The following is a 17,197-nucleotide window of genomic DNA, read 5'->3' on the forward strand; positions in this document are numbered from 1 at the left end:
TGGGGATGTACTGTATGGTGATTAACATAATATAATAAAATTAAATTAAAAAAAATAAAAAATAAAAAATAAAAAGCAAGGCAGCCTTCGTTTCAAAGGTGCAGCAATTGGAGAGATCTCAGTAGTGAAAGAAGCTCCAATCATAAATGGGAAATTGATTACTCCTTCTACGGGCACAAAGGAAATTTCTATAATCCTATATAACCTTTCATGCAAGGCCTGCCACCGGGAAAATGCAACCAGTACACACAAAAAATAACACAAGACCTTCTCAATGCAGATGCAGCTGCTTTAAAATACTTGGGATAGATCAATATTAACTGATAGAGCCAGTTTGTTTCTTCCACTCCCTTTACTTTTATGTGTCTCTCCTGTTTTCTCATTTCTGTGGCTGGCTCCTACTTTCGTCCCTTGTTTGCTGTCTTCTCTCTCTCCTACTATTGCTTACCGGGCGCCAGGACTACGCACACAGGTCTTACACTCATTTACATAACGGCAGCACAGATTATCCCAGCCAGGAGACAGGTACAAAGTGCTGCAGCAGTAGCTTCTAAGAGGAAGCAATGACTTGAGATCAGGAGTAAAGGAGTGTTGAGGAAACTCAGGGAGGAATCTGGTCAATTACATCAATGGCCCCCATTCGCCCATCCTTGAACCCATGCCCTTGGCCACACAACTTTGCCCTCCATGACTCTGGGTTCTTGACACAGCTTGCTTTGTCAATAGAATATTATGAGGCAAGACACAGGCATGAAAAAGCAGCTCTGATATGGGGCTTGCTCTCTTGTGTTTCTTCCATTGCATCGAGAAGGACATGCCCAGGTAGCCCACTGGCCACAAGAAGAGGATGAAAGGCACATGGGGCAGAGCTGCTCCAGTCAAAGTGAACCAGGTAAGCCCAGTGTAGAGCAGAATCCCCATCTAACCTACAGATGCAAGTGCAGCCCAGCCAAGATCAGCCAGGACCCAGCTGTCCCAAAGACACAGGAGTGAAAATAAATGACACATGTTTTAAGCAACTGAGTTTTGGGATGATGGGCTACATAGTAATAGCAAGCTGATGAAGCTCCCAGAGTTATTTCTGATATCTGCCCTTTTTCTCCAACACAGCATGTCCCAGCCCCTTCAGTGTCCCGAGGATTGATCTACTAAGGCGTATTGCTTGCTCTGTTTGCTTTTGGGGACTGATGCCCTTGTCCTGAGCATGAATCTATTGAGGATTCTTTGAGAGCTTTTCCACTGGACTAGGAACGCCTGGAAGTAGGAATCATGGCTCCCCCTTTCAGATCTCATAACCAAATCCACTTTCTCTCTGCACAGAGTCAAGTTCATCTCTTGGTTGCTTTGTTTGGAGACTTTGTCTCCACATTCAAATTCAAACCACCCCAGCACACTGTCAGCTGCTCTCTTATGGGAAGGGAAACTGAAATCGACAAGGGCTGGAAAAATAAGATGAGCAAAACTAATCAAACAACCCTCTATTTGGCAAGGAGCCAAACACCCCCCTCAAACACACAGACACCATTTCCACCCCTTCCTCTCTCCAAGGACCACAGAACAACTTACATTTGGCGAAACCATGACCAAGACCATCACCACATGCATCACAAAACCTGTAACCATAGACCTCAGAAACCACAATGACAAGGTAGGAAGCTACTTAATGACAGGCCAGATTCGGTGCTGGTGGCTTTGCATTCATCATACCATTTAATACTCATAAAAAAACCACACAGCACACATTATTATCCCCATTTTATAGATGAGGAAATTGCAGCTCAGGGAGGTAACTTGCCCAAGGCTCCAAGCTGTGGTAGAATCAGTATTCGAATGGAGATCTGGCTCTGGGCTGAAATGAGGAATTGCAAAAGCCCTCCCATCACCCCATTCTTCCTCCAAATCTGTTTGCCATGCATCAGAATCACCTGGCCTGTTTATGTAAAATGCATATTCTACCCTCCACCCCCAGACATCCTGCATCAGCAGGTCAGGAGTGAGGGCTGGGACCGCATTTTAAATAAGCACCTTACGTGATTTTGATGCAGGGGGTCTCCAAGGCACGTTCACAGAATCCTTGCCCTAAATCCTATAAAACTTGAGGTTGCCGAAAGGGAGACAGCATCCTTGCCTTTAGAAAGGCTGCACTTCGTGGGAAGTAACACAAAGGCTGTAGGAAATACACAACTCTGGAAAAGATGGACAGCAAGGTCTACCATGAACCCCAGAGGGCAGAGGATTCCATGATTCTTACCAACGCTCCTTCCAGATAAGTTTGAGGTATCTTATTTCTCTCTCCTCTCTTGAATTTACAGAAATTACTAGGAATCAGTGTCTTAGTTAGCTCAGCGCATAACACCAACCACAGGGCAGGCACCCCTCATCTCTTCCCAGCAGCCTTTTTGGGTGGACATCATCACAGCCTGTGCAGAGGTAAGGCTGCCAAGCAGTACTAAGCCCCGACTTCTGAGCTCTGAGTTCCTGCGTGTAAGTCCCGACATTTTTCTTCACTGGCTGGTTGACCTCAGGCAAATTGCTTAACTATAAATGAGGATAATAATATCTCTCTGGGGTTGTTATGAGAATTACCCAAGAAAATACACGTGAAGTGCTCAGAATAGGGGTGCCTGGCTGGCTCAGAGTGTGGGGCACAAGACTCTTGATCTTGGGGTCATGAGTTCGAGCCCCACATTGGCAGTAGAGATTACTTTTAAAAAATTAAATTGAATTAAAACTAAAAAATAAGTAAATAAATAATGAAGTGCTTAGAATAATGACCTGGCACCTAGTAAGTCTCATATATGTTGGTCACCCACACCATCACGGGTAGGGGACAAGCAGTCATTGGGGATAAATGGCAGGATTGGGATTTGAACACAAAGCCTGTGCTCTGAACTAGAGAGCTTGGGACTCTTCACTTGGGACTAGTGGGTGTCCCCTACCTTCCTCTTCTCTTCCTGGGGCAGCTTTTCTCTCAGCCTTAACTGACTATAGTGTGAAAGTTAAGTGCATGCATGTTGCATTCATCAAATAATATTTTGTTTGCTCTGTTACTCATTAATAAATTGTGTGCATGTAATATTTTCTGGTCCTTTTTCCTAAAAATAAATTCTCTAAAACGACTAGTACATGGTGGTAGACGTCACCTTCAGCCCCTAAATCCCAAGTCTGTGGCTGGGTTTACCAACAGCGCCAAAACTATTCTTTCCCTCTCCTCTGCTGCCACCATGTGGCCAAAACCAAGTCAGTACCGGTTTTGACCGACTTGCTTTGGCGGAGGTGAGAGTTTAAGTTGAATTTGTAATCTGGTTCTCAGAGAGCATAGGTAGTACACCTCTGACCAAAAACATGCAACATTTCTCGAAAAGCAATATAACAGTTAACCTTCTACCCTAATGTGAATTCCAGCCTACTTCAGCCTTGGGGATTTTCCCCACTGAGGTAGCCAACATGTACTTCCATCCACTCGGATCAAAAACCGGAAATGATAGGTAGGATACAGTCCCTGTCCCCAAATACTTCACAGTATTTTGTGTAAACAAATACTTACAATTCAACTGGGGCAACCACACATGCCGAAGCTGGGGTTACCCTACAGGAAAAGGAGACAAGGTCATTCAAGCCACCAGGATTTCCACAACTCACACTTACGGAAAACCCTACATTTTTCATTAAACTAAATACAAAATGAAAACAGCAGATGACTTACTGAGATGTTCCTGTGTTAAGCAAAGTGCTAAGTACTTCACTGGTATTAATTCATGGGACTGTCACACAAACTACGGTCATCCCACTAGCTAGGTGGGAAAGGAAAGCTATGGCCAGTTTTTGCTGGAGTCAGGCATTGAGCCCTCAAAACTTTTTTTTTAACAGATTTATTTATTTATTTATTTTAGAGAGAGAAAAAGTGCATGAGTTGAGGGAGGGGCAGAGGGAGAGGGAGAGAATCTCAAGCCAACTCCCCACTGGACACAGAGCCCAACATGAGGCTTGATCTCACAACCCCAAGATCATGACCTGAGCCAAAATCACGAGTGGGACGCTTAACCGACTGAGCCACCCAGGCGCCCCCCTCAAAACTTTTCTTAACCAATGTTGCCATAACCCATAGTAGCACCCGCAGTGGCGTGACTGCTTCTTCCTGAAGAGACAGGAAAGATTTATCAGGGTTCCACAAAAAACAGAGATACAGAAAGTGTAGCAAAATGTTAGCAGTAAAATGTTATTGGTAAAACTAAGTGAAGGGTATACAGGTATTCACTGTAATATCCTTTCAATTTTCCTGTAGTTTTTTTAAGTTTTCAAAATGAAAAGTGATTTTTAAAAATGCATGAATTCATAAAAGTTGAGAGCCTGACGGGTCTCAAACGAGCATATAATTTACCTCTTATTTTACAAATAGGGAAACTAAGTCCTGGGGAGAGGAAGAGGTTTGTCCGAGGGAACACAGCTGGCTGCTGAAGTGTGAGATTTCATGCTCACTGTTCTCCAGATCACTGCCACCCGTGGTGGATATGGGTTGGCAGTATGGTTCTGGGGGTACAGACCAGACAGACTCTGGGGGGAAGGACTTTGTGGAGTCCTGGCAGGGAGAAGAGGACCCCTCAGTGGGTCACAGCCACAGCCCGGATGGGCAGAGGTTCTGATGTGAAACGCAGGCAGGACCAGGGGACCCAGGCTCCCCCTGGCATAACTACTTTTTCTCTTTAAATTCTCTCACTAATTTTCTTCCTCCAACCTGTTCTCTCCACTTTTTCTTTTTTCTTTTTTAAGATTTATGTATTTACTTTGAGAGAGAGTGAGCTCGTGGGAGGGGGGGTTGGGGGAAGGGGCAGAGGGAGAGAGAAAGAGAATCTTCAAGCAGACTCCACGCTGAGCAGGGAGCTGAACACTGCGCTCGACCCCATGGCCCTGAGATCATGACTTGAGCCGAAATCAAGAGTCAGACACAAACCAAATGAGCCACCCAGGTGCTCCCCCCTTTTTCTTTTTTAAATTTATCTGTTTTATTGTCATTTGATCACTTGCTTTCTCCATGCAAAACTAACATCACACCGTGGAAACAGTATAAATTTTGGAACTACACAGGAATTACACCCTGCCCTGCCCACAAGCTGGAATATTCACTTAACAACCCTAAGTCTTGGTTTCTTCATGTCTGAAAAGTTACTATTTATTTCCTACCTTGAAAGGCTGCTGGTATTCAGTGGGCCAGTACATTCTTTTATTTTATTTTATTTTATTTTATTTTATGTTATTTTATTTTATTTTATTTTATTATGTTCAGTTAGCCAACAACATTCATTATTAAATATCTACTGACCCTTAGCAAGAGTCAGGCACAGTAGTGGGCACTGGGATGATAGAAACACTTATCTGAAGGCGGTGTTCTAAATATTTTATGTGAAAGAACTCATGTTGCTCATCCCCATTTCACAGATGAGGAGACTGAGGCACAGAGGGTTCAGCATCTTGCCCACAAAGCTAGTACATGTATAGCCTATTATTCCTGGAGTGAAGAGTAATCATGCCACACATTGGGAAGAAAACAAAGCCTGTGCCTTCATGGGACTCTTGTTCCGGAGGAAAGTGAAATCTGGAATACTACAGGGATATAGTTTGTGATAGACAAGGAGCAGTTTCTCTCCTTTCCTCAATTCCATGGCTAAAAAGGGAGAATCACATCAAGAGGAGAGAAGAGCTCTGAGCGTTTGGTCTCAACTCCATCCCTCCCTTACCCAAATAATGACACAAATTTTTGTGTCATTGCTGTCACTCACCTGAATCCACACATCAGCAATTCTCACACCTGAACAAGCCTCAGAGTCACCTGGAGGACTTGTAACAAGGGTACTGGGCCACCCCCGGAATTCCTGACGCGGTCGGTCCGGGGTGAAGCCTGAGAATCTGCATGGCGAACAAGTTTCCCAGTGAAGCTGCTGCCTCCGCTGTGGAACCAGATGTTGAGAACCACAATCCCAGAAGAGGTGAAGCATATGGTTCGCATGCAGAGGTGAGGAAACTGAGCTTCCAGAAGTCTAGGTACCTACTAGGAGCTATACCACTGAGTGACGGGATTCAAACTTGGATCTTTCTTGACTCCCAAGCCCGTGCTGTTTCTGTTATACCTAAGAGATTTAATTCTCGAGGATTTCCCCATTCTATGTCTGTTCATTTTATTCTAGAATCTGTCCATTTTTTTTATAATTTTTGAATATGTTATGTTAGTCACCATACAGTATATCCTTAGTTTTTGATGTAATGTTCCATGATTCATTATTTGCGTATAACACCCGGTGCAGAATCTCTGTTCTTGAACGGCTAAGTTAAGGTTCTGCAAGTGCCTGTTTTCATTCATGTCCCAATAGGAACAGAAGATGGTTTCTAAAAACTATTTTGCAGGGTACCTGGGTGGCTCAGTCAGTTGGGCGTCTGGCTCTTGGTTTCGGCTTGCGTTGTGATCTCAGGGTCATGAGATTGAACCCCGCGTTGGGCTCCATGCTCTGTGCGGAGTCGGCTTGGGATTCTCTCTCTCCCTCCACCCCTCCCCACTGCTCAGGCAGTCTCTCTCTCGTTCTCAAAAAGATAAGTAAATCTTAAAAAAAAAAAAAAAAAAAACTATTTTGTAAATGTTCTTGCCCATCCACCTAAGAATTCCTCTTCCTGAAATCTATACTAAGAGAACAATCCAAAATACAGCCCCAAATGCAAAGACGTGAAGTGTTTTAATGAAAAACTGCAATCTCAATACCCAATACTGGGGCGCCTGGGTAGCTCAGTCAGTTAAGCATCCGACTCTTGGTTTTAGCTCAGGTCATGATCTCAGGGTCGTGAGATCGGGCCCACATCAGGCTCTGTGCTGGGCGTGGAGCCTGCTTAAGATTCTCTCTCTCCCTCTCCCCTCCCCCACCACTCATGCATGTGTGCTCTCTCTCAAAAAAAAAAAAATACCCAGTATTAAGGAACTGGTTAAATAAATCATGGTATATCCATATGATGGATTATTATGAAGCCATTAAAAATTATTTATTTAGAATTTTTATAACATGCCGAAGTATTTACGATATAATATTAAATAAAATAGAACACAAAACTAAATCCAATAAGCTCTCAATGTTATTAAAAATACTGAAAAAAAGACTGAGGGAAATAAACAAGAACACCGACAACAGTTGTCTCTGCGGCTTCTACGTTTTCTACAGAGAGCTTTTTAAAGCAGAAAACCATCCACTTTCTTCCCACTGATAAACCACGACAGATATTTTCAAGACCCTTCCACAGTTAGTCCACTCCTGAATAACCACGAAAAGCAAAACTGAATTTTAAAGTTAAGCTTTTAATTCCAGTTACATTTTCCCTGACCTTAGAATGTATACCGTTTTAAGTAAAAAACAAGCGAAAAACATTCAAATGACGATTGTTATTATAAATATGAATACAAATAGAAAAGACTAGAAGGATACCTATAAAAATGATAATGCGGGTAATTTTTGGTTAGCGGAATTACAGGACTTTTAAAATCTCTTTTTAGCTTAACAATTTTTATTACATTTTCTACAATGGACATCTATTACTTCCATAGTAAAAAGTCTTTGCTGTTTTTCTTTTTAAGAGACAACCACGAATTAAATTACAGTGCCATCTACACAGTGGAATATCAATGGCCATTTTTAAAATGTTACAGATTATTTAATAATATGAAAAAAAGTTTGATCTATATTAGCTGACCATACTATAAAACAGTATGTTCAGAATGATCCCGTTGTTTTGTTTAAACACAAGCAAAATGCCTACGTATACAAAGAAAATACAATGGAAGGAAATATGCAAAAACATTTATAGTGTTTTACCCTAGACGATAGGATTAGATATTATTCTTTCTTATTTTCATTCTGTATTTTGTTGGCAAATGTTCCTCTGTTAAATATTATGCAAAAAAAAAAAGCCTTTTAAAAAGCTACAGTAAAGCAAAAAGTTACATCGTTAAATAAGAGAAAGACGGGCAAAGAAATGAGCAGGGGTATCTTATTGAAAGGTCCTCCTTTAAAAAGGCTTCCCAGCTCCAAGCTAGCTCTGATTTCTAAATCAAGCTGGCCTTCCAGCATCAAAAGGGCAGTCAGCATCAATCTTTCTTCCTATTCAAGACTTAATAATGCTTGAGCGGAACACGGGCTCCAACAGCAGAGGTCACCCCTCTTGATGGGGCAAACATACATTGTCTGGAACCTTTAAACAAGACCCTGGTAGAGAACAGCGTCTAAGGTAAAAATGTAACTGCCTTCCAGGACTATGGATCTGATTACAAGTAAATATAATTTATGATCATTGATGAAGGAGACACACTATTTATGTTGCAAAGAACACGCTGACCATAGAATTATACTCCCAGGCCTGGCAGAGACCCCTGAGATCATCTGAAGACAATTTCCAGGACACTGTCTTTAGGATGTTATATAAATATTGACCAGAAACAATAACAGAGATGTCATGCTAGACAATCTTAGTAAACAGTTCAAAAGCCTGGTTTCCTGTTTATACAATTTTAAGTCACTTTACTGCTAGCCACAAGGTGATTCAGCATTCCAATTTAATCTAAGAATTTCTTGACTTTACATATAATAAAAGGGACTACAAAGAACAGCTGAAAAGCCACACAGCACAGGAAGGAACAAAAATAAATACACAGACATGTGTCTTCCAGCCCAAACAATGAGAAATCTATGCAATTAGACCAGCAGTTCAATCTATTTCCAAATCACTATCCTCACTGTGACAGGTGGCAGAGTTACGCACAGACGTCAGCACCAAGACTTCCTTTTCGGGGAGCAATCCAAATTCCTGTAGAAAAGCTTCAAGGTCCACAGCAAAGAAATCTTCACCCAGCTGGTCAGTGACACGAACAAAATTGCCAATCAATTCCCCCGCCTTGTAGATCAGCAGGGCAGGAAGGGCGTTCCTGGTGAAGCGACTGCTGGCCCCAATAACCGAGCTCTTCACACGGCAGAATTTGACAGCTGGGTACTCGGCAGCCAGGCAAATCATGCAGCCATTCATGGCTTCGGTCCCCGGAATGCCATCCTCATAAATATGGACCATGATGAGGGTGCTTTTCTGTTCTTTATCGATCATGTCTAAAAACCCTTCTCCGCTGGGGATCTCAAAAACCTGCTTGAACTGGGGCCCTTTGTGAAGCTGCTGCCGCATCTCTTCTATTCTCTGCTTCCGGTACTGCTGCAGAAACTCTTCATCATCCTGGTCCTCATTTCTCATGGCAAACTCCTTCAGAGTCATCTGCGGGACGACCAGGACGTGAGCAGACGCAACGCAAACCCGACTCCGCGATGGTGGTTAGTATGCACCCCATGCTCACGGGATGTGAGGTACCCTGCTAAGTGCTCTGTATGCAGGAAAGCCCAAGAAATCTCACGATAACCCCATCGGGAGAGAACTGTTATTGCCACCATCTTACAAATGGGATTCGAGGGCTTGAGATGATGGGCGCCAGTTCACAGAGGTACGGGCCCAGGATTCAAACTAGATTTTTTTTTAAAAACCCAATCTTTTAACTACTGTGTTAGGATGCCTTTCCATCCAAAAAAGCAGTTAATATGACTTCACAAGATTGTTTCTTTTGGCCAGTCTTGACAATGGATTGATTATTTTATCCACTGTGTCATTTTTGGTAAAAAGACAACAGGATATTAAGGAATTTTAAAAAGAACACTCGCAGTTCTTGCTCTGCACCCCCCCCACACACACAGTCGCATACACTCTCAAAAACTGTACTTTGCTTTTTATTACCAGTCACATGCTGAAATCATTTTTGCTTTTTTAACAGCAGCTGTGGGTGTACCAATAAAGCCATAACCTGCTTTTGCCACTTGGCATCATTACATCATAAATATTTCCTTACATTTCTAAATTTTTTTTTTTAGTATTACACATAATGTGCCACATTTTGCTTAAGTTCCCTGTTTCTGGCATTGAGCCAGTTTCCAGCTCTGTTCCATGGCATATAACCCAGCAGGATAGGGACAGCTTCTCTCAACTGCCCCATGGGGTCATGTGATATGTTGCTTCATCTGCTCTGATCTCAGTATAAGGAAGCCCTGTGAGCAGCGGGCACACAGCCCTGCAGCCAGCTTATGTTACGAAAGGATCTTCCTTCTCCTGGCCTGGTGTGGCAAGACATCCTTGCGCCTGCACAAAGCCCAACTCTGCCTAGTATGGCACAGATTAGAGGGTGGCCAGGGGACAACAGTAGATCAGAATGGACATTTCTGCATCACGGCCAGCATCGTCTTTCCCCCCAGCTCCCAACTCTCCGGTCTATTGCGGCCTGCCAGAGCGGCTCTTTCCGAGCTGTGATGGCCAGAAAGTCTCATGCCCCGATATCCTCCTCCTGCTCCAGGCAAATGACTTCCCACTCAATCCTTTTATGTGCTCCCTGATCCTGGCTGGTATTTCCGGCCAAGAGCCTCTTTGGGCCATAGCCAAATGATCTCAGGCACTCCTAGACATTCGTCCATGTCCAGAGGGCGGGTGGGGGAAACAGACAGTCCTTTTGATAAGGGGGAAATAAGACAGTCAGGGACCTAGTCCCAAATATCTTCCAGAGTGTCCATTTGCTTCTACTGTGTTGCCTTGTTCCGCTAAATTCTCATGAACAGGCTTCAGGTGAAACAGAGCAGCATCACCGAAAGAGCAAAAAAATCTGGGCGAGAATCCTACGTCCTGTTACATTTACCAGTTGCATGCCCTGAGCCAAGGCCCCTCTCATCTCAAAGCATCGCTTTCATCGTTGGTAAAACAGGGATAATGCCACCAACCTCAGAGGGTTATTCCTGGCCCAAGGCAAGGCCTCAGTGAAGGACAGAAAACTCCCATTTACTGAGCACTCTCAATGGGCCAACCCGAAGAGCGCTGCGAAGGAGTTGCTGACCTCAGCTAACCTGTGAAAAACCGGACTCAGAATGGAAGACACGGCCCCACGGGGCGCCAGCGGCAGCGCGGCGAAAGCCCGGGGGCTGCTAATTACCTTCCCGCTGATCTTCTCCTGGAGGTCCTTCTGCTTGCGCTGCCCCTCCTCCTCATCCAGATGGGACCTGCAGGTCATCGACAGCTTCCTCACCAGCCTCTCCATCTCCCGGCACTGCTCCTCCCTCTGCTCTGTCTCCAACTGTTTGAAGCGGCGCCAGTCATTTAACACCCCCTTTGGACCTGAGGTGGGGGTGAATGTGGAGGTGACCAAGAAGAGCGGGCAGAGGATCACGGGCCAGCTCACATCCGCCTGGAGCCTGCTCCGTCGGCTGCACGGTGACACACACACAGGGCAACGTGGCCCCCACACGGTGACGTCCACTGCCGCGTGGCTTTCATAATTAAATGGACGAGCTAAGGCCCAACTTCAGGAGGTGCACTAAATAAATTGTGATTCATCTACTCAAAGGAAAATAAGGCAACTCGTAGAAAGAATGGGGGTAGCTCTATGTTTCTTGCCGTGAAAGATGTTCGAATATATTAGGTCAAAAAAAGAGCAAAATGCAGAACAATATCACGGTATGATCGTCCAGTTTTTAGAAAAGGAATTGTATGTGTATGTATAAGTATGTACAGATATTTCCTTATGGAACTGTGCCTTTGTATGTTCATAGAAAAAGGACTAGAAGGATATGTCAACAGTTAACAGAGGCTCTCCCTAGGTAGGGGGATCCAAGGGGACTAGTGAGACAGAACCACTACTTTTTTCTCTCTACATTCATGCATTCTGTATTATCTGGATTTTTATAACAAGATTGTGGCGGGTTGTTCTGTTATTCAAGTTACCCCCCTGCCATGTGATTTGTAGGACATCCTATGGGATGAGTATATGCATTCCCTGCTCACTGATGTTGGGCTTGGCCATGTGCCTTGCTTTGGCCAATGGATTCTGAGCAAAAGATTTATGAGCCATTACATGTTTCCAACAGTCCTCTCTTGCTTGCTAGATGTGGTCACGAAAAGGCACGTCCCAATCAGGGGTTGCTCATTCAACCCTGTCGCTGGAATGACAGGATATATGAAGCAGAGACAGGGCTGCTGCTGACCCACACAAGCAGCTTATAACACATTCGAGAAATACACCTTCACTATCACAAGCCACTGAGGTTTGGAGGTCATTTGTTACTGCAGGAAAAAAATATATAAAAATCTATACGAAGAAAACTTTAAAATTATTCTACCAAGAAACACAAAGAAAGATCTAATCAAATGGAAAAGCGATACCATATTCCTGACCAGGAAGACCCAACATCACAAGGGTGCCAATTATCCTTAAGTTAATCTATATACTTAATGCACTCTCTGCATGCTCCTAAATTTGTTTTGGACAAATAAGAAAGCAAAAGTTAAGGGGCACCTGGATGGCTCAGTCAGTAGAGCATGTGACTCCTGACCTTGGGGTTGGGGTTCAAGCCCCATGCTGGGTATAGAGCCTACTTTAAAAAAAAAAAAAGAAAGAAAGAAAGAAAAAAGTTTGGAAAATGGTGACATTGAAGAGTATTGAGGGAGAACCAGCCCAACCAGATACTGAAACCTGTAACACAGTAATTAAAACAGTGTGATATAGCACAGTAAAAGACAAATCAGGGGCGCCTGGGTGGCTCAGTCGTTAAGCATCTGCCTTCGGCTCAGGGCATGATCCCAACGTTCTGGGATCGAGCACCGCATCGGGCTCCTCCAGTGGGAGCCTGCTTCTTCCTCTCGCACTCCCCCTGCTGTGTTCCCTCTCTCGCTGGCTGTCTCTCTGTCAATAAATAAATAAAATCTAAAAAAAAAAAAAAAGAAAAAAAGCAGATTTCTGGGCCCACTTGGATCTACTTGCCTCTCAGAGAGAGGCCCAGATATTTGCTTTAAAAAAAAAAAGACAAATCAACGCGAGAGACTACGAAGAGCAGCTAAAGACAGGAATTCAGTACATGATAAAACTGACATGTCAAAGCAACAGAAAAAAGATAGTTTATTCACTAAATGGTGTTGAAACCACTAGGTAACAATATGAAGACATACCACATACCTTGCACCAAAATGAATTCCAGATGAATCAATATTTACGTGTAAATAAAGAAAGAAAGGTAGGAAGAAAAGAAAGAAAGAAATCATGAACATACTAAGAAAAAGCATGGGAGAATCTTTTTGTAATCCTGGAGTGAAGACCTTTTCAGTAAGAAACAAAAGTAAGAAAGTATAAAATAATGTTTTTAGGCATCATAAAAATAAAAGTTTTCTGCTAGGAAAAGAACGTCAAGTCAAAAGACAATATATTGACAGAAATAATTATAACTCATACCACAGATGAGTTTCCCTACGATATAGCTCCCTAAAAAGACCAATCACCAAATTTTAAAAATGAGTAAAGGATATGAAAATATATCTTAAAGAGGCTCAAGATCCCCCTGAAAAGACAGAAAATAAAACTATAACGAGTTACCATTTGTCATCCATCAGGAGGCAGAGATCACAGCTTCTGCTAACACAGTAAGAGGGCAAGTGTACGGGGAAATCCATACTGCTGGTTACATATAAAAGAGCGCCACTTCAACTGCCACCATTTGGAAATATTAAAATGTCAAAGTATAAATATGCCATTTCTAGGAGTCTATAATGCCACACAGTACACTACCATACACTATATGCATAGCTATGACTTACAAGATATCAAACAACTATTAATTTGAGAAGCCGTATTCAAAAGCAAGGCAGTCTGTGTTCACTGTGTGTGTGTTCATAGTCTATGTATGCTGTGCATGTACGTTTGCATTGTGCACTGAAACGGCTAGAAGTGTGCACAGGGAAATGACACGAGGCTCTCTGTGGAAGTGAGACTTCTAACTGAAATATATTTCATGCACATTTGTTAAACCTGATCCCAGAGCTCAGGGATTTGCAGTACCTGTGTTAACGGAGATGCCTTCGCCTGCCAACTCAGCATCTGCAGGCATCGACCTGCCGGCCAGCGCACCCCTGCTTCCGCCCTTGTCCTCTCGGTCGCTGTCCTCATCCTCACTGCTGCTGTAATAGTACTGAGGCTTCTCCCCCAGCAACTTGTCATCCAGGGTCGTCATGGTGCCTGAGGGACACAACATATCAGGCCCTTTGTGGGTCTGAACTAGACAGACACAGACTAGGGGCTCACTCATGTGGAGATCCTACTATTTACAAGACCCGAAAAGTGATCTTTTTCATCAGCAGGATCTCAACAAATCCATACTCTCACCCCGCGTGACAGGGTCAATCACACTCCTTTTGTAGAGGGTACAAATGAAGCTCAGATAAGGGAAGTTTCTTTGCCAAGCTTTACAGCAAGTGGTGGAGCTGGGATCAGACCCCAGGGTGCTTGACTCCAAGAGACTGACGGTGTGAGTCCCTGTCTTCCATATACCAAATCCTGTACTTGCATATTGGCTTGGAGGAAGCTACTTACCGACTGGAGGTTTTACCTGCACATACTTTTCGGTTTTCCTATCAACTGTGACTGCTGGGTAATTGAAAATTGGGTAAGAATCCTCAGGAAAAACTCCAAAAAGCAGCATCAAGAGTATGATGCTGAGTCACTAAGTCAATCACTCATCTGTCCCTTGCCTTCGACTTCCCCAAAAAGCACACTGACCCTGTGGATGGATGGGCTCTGAAAACCCTACCAACTTTGGTTAAAAGAAGGGCCCGTGACAAGAGCTTACTAATTCCCAAGAGTTTAAAGGGCAATGATTAGAGCCAAGACTCTGCATTCGAAGAAGTCAAGGGCACTTGGGGCGAAAGGTACAGCTTAGCTCCTCAGAGGCTAGCTTGCCCTTCCAGCAGGAAGGGTGACAACTCTAGTCCCTCCTCTAAGCGTTGCAATACTACGCTTCCTTCATTAAACACACCACCGGGCCTGTGAAACTCCGTTACAACGTGGCTCTCCCACGGGGCAAGGGGTTTCTGAAAGCAGGGACCTCCAAGGTCCAGCACAAAGGCCGCGGCACCATTCACTAAGCACATACGGAGACAGCCCACATCGGTGCGGGAATGTGAGACCCTAGTAGTCAGACAGGGAAGATGCACAAAAGGCAGGGCTGATCAAGAGAAACGTGCAGATACGGGGGGGGGGGGGAGCTGCGCGGGACCAGAACCAAACTTAAAGAGGCACGGAGTAGCCCCGGCGGTGCAGGGTGGGCAGAGAGACTGGGCAGGGGTGTGCCCGATAAGGGCGGGGCCTCTGAGAAGGATGCGGCTAGGGCGGGGCCAGTGGAGAGGCTCCTGGAGAGGGCGGGGCCGGCGGAGAGGGCGGGACCTCTGAGGGGAGGAGTCGGGGCCTGGGAAAAGCGGAAGGGCTGGTGGAGGAGGCGGGGTCGCGGCGGGGCTGTGAGGCCGGGGCCAGCGGAAGGGCGGCGGAGGGGCGCGAGAAACCTTAGGGGAAACCCCATGGGAGGTGGGGCCAGAGGAGGAGGCGGGACAGGGAAATCGCGGCGGCCGTGGGGGTCGAGGGGGNAGAAACGGGGGGGGGGGAGCTGCGCGGGACCAGAACCAAACTTAAAGAGGCACGGAGTAGCCCCGGCGGTGCAGGGTGGGCAGAGAGACTGGGCAGGGGTGTGCCCGATAAGGGCGGGGCCTCTGAGAAGGATGCGGCTAGGGCGGGGCCAGTGGAGAGGCTCCTGGAGAGGGCGGGGCCGGCGGAGAGGGCGGGACCTCTGAGGGGAGGAGTCGGGGCCTGGGAAAAGCGGAAGGGCTGGTGGAGGAGGCGGGGTCGCGGCGGGGCTGTGAGGCCGGGGCCAGCGGAAGGGCGGCGGAGGGGCGCGAGAAACCTTAGGGGAAACCCCATGGGAGGTGGGGCCAGAGGAGGAGGCGGGACAGGGAAATCGCGGCGGCCGTGGGGGTCGAGGGGGCGCGCAGACATCACCTCCCGCCGGTATTCCATGCCCGCCGCTTCTTCCCGACTGACCTCAGTGTAGTTACCCCGCCTAGCTCAGTCCGATCCTTTCAGGCTGGCAGCTCCGGGCACTTCGGAAGGAAGGGAGCGCTCGGTTGCAGGAAGAGAAGTGGGTCGGCGCCTTCAGCACTAAGAGAAAAGCCGCCGGAGTCCCTCTGCGCGGACCAATGAAGCGGCCTTCCAGCTGTCGGGCAGACTCACGCTGCCCAATTAGGGAAAGCCTCCTCCGGCGGCTGAGGAAAGCGCTACGGGTCCTTCTTTGAGACAAAACACTTCGACGGCGGTAGTACGCTTCAGTCGACTTTGTTTTAATTTAAACGAAAAATTACCCTGTACGTGCCTAGCTTTTAATACTAAGATAAATTTGCTTAGTTATCTTTGAAGTTTCTGACGCCATTCCACTTGTGTTTCTTACTGGTTTTAATCACATTGCGGCCTTTAAGACAGACTCAGAGACATTAAGTATTTTGCCCCAAAACACACAGACTTGCATTAAAACAAACAAACAAAAATCCAGGTCCCTGACGACGCTGTGTGAATTTCTGAATTGGGTCGTGGAACAGAAAAAGGACTTGAACGGGACAACTGATGAAATAAGGTCTATTAACAATAATAGTGTATCAGCAGTTTTGATAATTGGACTATGGTTACGTAAGACATTAACCTTTGACTATTCTGGGTAAAGAATATAGAACTCCATGTTACTTTTGCAGCTTTTTTTTAAACCTAAAATGATTTCAAATCGAGTTCTTATTAAGGTGTCCAACACACAACCATGAAGTAATTCATAGAAAGCTTTGCGCAAATTGAATCATTCAAAATAACCTAAAACAATACACTCTAAAATAGGACTCCTCATTTGAGGGAGAGATCCTCACCTTGTGGTTGTACAACAACCTGAAATTGTCTGCAAATTGATATGTGTGTCCATTTTCCTAAGAAGCTGTTGGTTCAGGCTATCAAGAGTGAGAACTCCCCTCCCCAAATTTAAGAACAATTCATCCTGTGGAGATCCTACGGTGACTTTTTGTATTTTTGCTTGCAGAGTGAATAATCTTACCTTAATCAGATTTGTGTGTCAAACAGCCAGCCAACTGGAGGATGCTTGTGATCTGCCTTAACTGACAAGCCAGCAAGCAGCAACAGAGCCTCTGCATGGTAGATTCCTCATAAATATCTGTTAAATGAATGCTGGATGAATGCTTTGCTTTTAATTCTGTTTTTCTGGCATCTCCCTGAAGCAGGGATCTTCTT

At 45.1% G+C, this 17,197-nt stretch overlaps 1 protein-coding gene across 1 annotated transcript; it reads right to left on the bottom strand.

The window, feature by feature from the left end:
- Positions 1-7,313: 7,313 nt before the first annotated feature.
- Positions 7,314-16,108, bottom strand: PDCL (phosducin like). Its single transcript, XM_002930917.4, has 4 exons — positions 15,956-16,108; positions 13,928-14,104; positions 11,036-11,217; positions 7,314-9,288 (listed from the first exon to the last, which is right to left on the bottom strand). The coding sequence occupies exons 2-4, from the start codon at positions 14,097-14,099 to the stop codon at positions 8,737-8,739; spliced, it is 906 nt and encodes a 301-aa protein (XP_002930963.2). The 5' UTR covers positions 14,100-14,104; positions 15,956-16,108; the 3' UTR covers positions 7,314-8,736.
- Between the last annotated feature and the right edge of the window lie 1,089 nt (positions 16,109-17,197).

This window comes from Ailuropoda melanoleuca, chromosome 7, assembly GCF_002007445.2.
Source record: "Ailuropoda melanoleuca isolate Jingjing chromosome 7, ASM200744v2, whole genome shotgun sequence".
In the NCBI taxonomy this organism is placed as follows: domain Eukaryota; kingdom Metazoa; phylum Chordata; class Mammalia; order Carnivora; family Ursidae; genus Ailuropoda; species Ailuropoda melanoleuca.